Source organism: Oncorhynchus mykiss, chromosome 11 (genome assembly GCF_057628025.1).
Source record: "Oncorhynchus mykiss isolate SJ-2025 chromosome 11, ASM5762802v1, whole genome shotgun sequence".
Taxonomy (NCBI): Eukaryota; Metazoa; Chordata; class Actinopteri; order Salmoniformes; family Salmonidae; genus Oncorhynchus; species Oncorhynchus mykiss.
The window spans coordinates 18,522,501-18,527,500 of NC_143032.1; the positions used below are offsets into that span (position 1 = coordinate 18,522,501).

The window sequence follows — 5,000 nt, forward strand, 5'->3', positions numbered from 1 at the left end:
TGAATCTCACACTGTGTACCCGGGCAGGCGCTCCAGCTCTTGTGAATGACACTGACAGATTTACTACCCTGCCCATCTGTATTAAGTCCTGTGTTTATTATCCAGAGTCATATCTCTGCCATACATCATCATTCTCTACATCATTCTCAACGCTACCCAAACACAGGCTGGGCCAGCTATAGACACGCCATGGTACGTGCTGCAGTACTCTTCAATATGGGCTGATCTACCTCATGGGCAGCTAGCTGGCTAGCTCGCAAGCTATCACACAGCCAGACACTAACATCTGCCTGCTCACACCTCACATTTGCAGTGCAGAGTTGCATTGCAAGAGTTAACTCTTTGGAGAGAAGGATTTTCATTTGACAGGTAGACACTGTGTTCCATTTTGGAATTATGCCGTTTTCTAGTTTGGAATTCTAGACTGTTCTATTTTTGCATAATCTAATCCAAAACCCTGCAATCAATGTTCTAATCTAGAATCATTCAGATTTATTGTGGAATTATAAAGTCAGAATCCAGAATGCTATTTTGAGTGTTCTAGATGTGTTAGTGGTCCATTTTGATGGCATCAATTACAATTAACCAGAAGTTATTAACAGGAGCCACCAAGTCCTTCGACATGAACCAAGCGGTAACTGAGACAATGAGCTTAAAGAAGGATCAGATTGGTTCCTCAGAAAAGTTACTTCCTGCATTAGGACTAGCGTCTGCGTCTGAGGGAGCGAGGAATGGAAAGAAGGGGTAGGAAAAGAGAGATATGGGCGTAGAGAGAGAGAGACAGAGAGAGGAGAGAGGAAGATGAAGAGAGACAGAGAGAGTGATGAAGAGAGAGAGAGGGAAATGAAAACAAGGGGTAGGTAAAGAGAGATATGGGCGTAGAGAGAGAGAGAAAGAGAGAGGAGAGAGGAAGATGAAGAGAGACAGAGAGAGCGATGAAGAGAGAGAGGGAAATTAAAACAAGGGTAGGTAAAGAGAGATATTGGCGTAGAGAGAGAGACAGAGAGAGGAGAGAGGAAGATGAAGAGAGAGAGAGAGAGCGATGAAGAGAGAGAGAGGGAAATGAAAACAAGGGGTAGGTAAAGAGAGATATGGGCGTAGAGAGAGAGACAGAGAGAGGAGAGAGGAAGATGAAGAGAGACAGAGAGAGCGATGAAGAGAGAGAGGGAAGGGTAGAGAGACAGAAATAGCCCTCCTCCTGCTACTCTCATCTGGCCTCCTGTTGTAAAGTCTGGAAACTCTTCCGTCCCGAATCCCCTCAGATCTCTACTGAGCTACAAAGCAGCAATAAAGTCTGAATATGCTTTTTGTCTGCATCTTCCACCGTTTCACAGATCCTCAGTGTTCTAGACCCATATGGGAAGGTAGTCAACACTTTGTTCTCTTTGTGTGTGGGGCCAAGCCAGGGCGGGCAGAGCAGAGCAGAGGCAGGCCACTCCCATGGGTCTTTCACCTCCACACATAAAAGAAAAGGTGTTTTTCTGGTCCTCTGCTCCTGCTTTACTGCCATCTGACTAGGGGTGAAACAGTCTGAATCCTGCCAAACGCATTAAAGCCAGCATCTGTCCAACAGATTTGTGCAGCCGGTACAGTGTGTATGTGTATGTGGGTGGGTGGGGGGGGTGGATGGGTACAAGGGTAGCTGAGTGCATGGAGAGGGTGGTGGGATGACTCTCTCCTCTACAGCATTAGCCAAAGGTATATCGCTCGCTAGGAAGCTGAACATTCACACACGCCACAGATATGGGTTACAAAGGCATTACGGCCCAGGGAGCACAACAATCTCTTCGTCATTTTATTATATGTTGGCACAATGTAAAAAACATGGAAGATCAGCCACATGATGTATAACACTATCCCATCCATCCATATAATATAGTCATTCTGCCAATCTTTCTTTTACAGGATATTGCTGTACCAATAAGGGAGGACTTACACAGACCAGACCAGACCTCTACAAATCCTCCAGCTTTGGTCTAACCAGGGAGGGTGTCCACACATTCCCATTGCTCTGGGGTTTTAAATCAAGGCCTCCAAATTCCACAGGCGATTCTGGGACCCCCCCCCCCCACCCCTCTCTCTCTCTGGCCAGACAGCTATTCTTCCCTTCTCTCTCTCTTCCCATGTCACCCCCCCTTCTCTCTCTCTGCCCACATCACCCCCCCTTCTCTCTCTCTGCCCACATCACCCCCCCCCTTCTCTCTCTCTGCCCACATCACCCCCCCTTCTCTCTCTCTGCCCACATCACCCCCCCTTCTCTCTCTCTGCCCACATCACCCCCCCTTCTCTCTCTCTGCCCACATCACCCCCCTTCTCTCTCTCTGCCCACATCCTCCCCCCTTCTCTCTCTGGCCACGACGGCTTCCCTTCTCTCTCTCTGCTCCCCCTTCTCTCTGCCCATGACGGCTACTCTTCCCTTCTCTCTCTCTGCCCATGTCACCCCCCCTTCTCTCTCTCTGCCCACATCACCCCCTTCTCTCTCTCTGCCCACATCACCCCCCCTTCTCTCTCTCTGCCCACATCATCCCCCCTTCTCTCTCTCTGCCCACATCACCCCCCTTCTCTCTCTCTGCCCACATCACCCCCCTTCTCTCTCTCTGCCCACATCCTCCCCCCTTCTCTCTCTGGCCACGACGGCTTCCCTTCTCTCTCTCTGCTCCCCCTTCTCTCTGCCCATGACGGCTACTCTTCCCTTCTCTCTCTCTGCCCATGTCACCCCCCCCTTCTCTCTCTCTGCCCACATCACCCCCCTTCTCTCTCTCTGCCCACATCACCCCCCCTTCTCTCTCTCTGCCCACATCCTCCCCCCTTCTCTCTCTGGCCACGACGGCTTCCCTTCTCTCTCTCTGCTCCCCCTTCTCTCTGCCCATGACGGCTACTCTTCCCTTCTCTTGTCTGTCTCACTCACTCTTTGCTCACAGTTTGATAACTTACAAACCCATAGACTTTGCGTGTGAGTGTGTGTGTGTGTATGACACCATAAACTATTATCTAAGAGCATGATGTAGGATTGCTTTTCACCCTAGTCTCCTTTTTCAGAGAAAATAAATAGTTATAGTGACATGGTTATACTTTAAATTGCCCTGGAGTTGGTCTTGTACCTTGGCCTTTAATCATTGCTAATAAAAACACATTTTTCCCTATTATGATTTAATGGCTGCCAATGTCTTATGTAGCCGAGCTGGTTACTGTCAGACGCTAAATCAACTGCTGTGAACACACAGCCAAGAGCTGAGCTACAGGACACACACACATACACCGCCCCACACACACACAGTGTCAGATGTTGTTAGGCCTGGTCAATAGATCCTCATTAGGTTCATATAGTGCAGTAGATCCTTCAGGTCAGGATCCTGGGCGAACAATATTTTCACACTGTAAACTATTTATATCTCTCTGTCTCTGAGGGACCTGTTTATTTCATGTTTACAGTGTTCTAAGATGTTCTCTGTGTGTGTGTGTGTGTGTGTGTGTGTGTGTGTGTGTGTGTGTGTGTGTGTGTGTTGTGTTGTGTGTGACACTGTTGCATGGTGGCCTTTCTGTCTGTGACTACAGTATGCCGCCAACGCTTATCTAAATTTATAACAGAACTCAATTAACTTTGATTTCAGACATCATATTAATACCAGTGAAAATACTCTCTCCTTTCACTCTTACAGCAAAGAGAAGGGATGAGGTAGGAGAGAGGGATGATAGAGGCAGAGAGGAGAGGGAGCTAAATCAGCTCTACCTGTTGGTTAATGGCTAATATAAGCCAGGTGGTGCCAGAATGCCGATCTCTAACACCCTGCTACAAACACAGGGCCACCACTAATAGACCTCACGTAACAACGCCTTACAAACCACTGGCTGGATGACATCATGCTATTAAAGAGGCCTAGGCCCTGTTGCATAATCACTGTATTATGCCACTGCGTTGATTGGTGTGTTGGTGTGTTGATGGCTGTCGTGTGTACGCTGGGGGTGTTATGTTACAACAGGAGTGACTGGTACCTTGTACAGCCTAATGGCAGCCTCGTGTCGCTGGTTGGTGGCGTGCAGCCGCAGTTTATCCACGCTGTTGCTGTAGTAGTCGCACGCGTTGCACTTCAGGTGCACAGGGTTGCCGATGGCGACGCACTTTAACCTCCACTGGTTGGCTTTCCCGCCTTCCTTGATGTGCGCCACCAGCTGCTGTTTCTGCATGTGTTTGTCTGTCTTACAGTGCAGCTGGAAGTTGGCCTTGAGCTGGGTGTTGTAGGTGCACAGCTTGCACTGGTACACATCTCCCACAATGCCACGCCACTCATCCTCGGGCAGGGTGCGTTCTGCGTTGACGTGGGCGCCCAGCGCCTCCAGGCTATCGGAGGTGAAGCGACTGCAGACAGAACACTGGTAGAGACGGAGCGACGGGTCGCTGATGGGCGGAGAGAGCTCACCACTGCCTCCAGCGCCCCTGCCGCCGGAGAGGACAGACAGGTCATCAGCCATCAGCTGACCACTGGCTAGACGCAGCTCCGCAGACAAGTCATTATTCACTGGGGACAAAGAGAGAGAGAGAGGGATGGTCAGAGAGGGTGGGGGGAGAAAGAGAAAGAGCAAGAGAGATATAGAGGAGAGAATGGTGGTCAGGAAGACAAGAGGGATACGAGAGAGAGAAAGAGGAAAATGAAAGAAGAGAAGATAGAGTGAGCAGGAAAGAAAGATAATGAGTGAAAGTAGGTGAAACTCACAATGTACAACCAATAAAGAAAGCAAGAAAGTCAGACAGAGAAAGACAAAGAGGATAGAAAGTCAGACAGAGAAATACAAAGAGGATAGATAGTCAGACAGAGAAATACAAAGAGGATAGAAAGTCAGACAGAGAAATACAAAGAGGATAGAAAGTCAGACAGAGAAAGACAAAGAGGATAGAAAGTCAGACAGAGAAAGACAAAGAGGATAGAAAGTCAGACAGAGAAATGCAAAGAGGATAGAACGTCAGACAGAGAAAGACAAAGAGGATAGAAAGTCAGACAGAG

At 48.8% G+C, this 5,000-nt stretch overlaps 1 protein-coding gene across 4 annotated transcripts in view; it reads right to left on the reverse strand.

Annotated features, from left to right (window-relative positions):
• Nucleotides 1-5,000, reverse strand: part of zfhx4 (zinc finger homeobox 4) — a 125,320-nt gene that overhangs the window by 78,563 nt on the left and 41,757 nt on the right. For all 4 annotated transcript variants that reach the window (XM_036935113.2, XM_090189668.1, XM_036935111.2 and 1 more), the window contains exon 5: nucleotides 3,994-4,517. In XM_036935113.2, coding sequence (XP_036791008.2) covers nucleotides 3,994-4,517 — 524 coding nt within the window. The remainder of the gene's footprint in view (nucleotides 1-3,993; nucleotides 4,518-5,000) is intronic.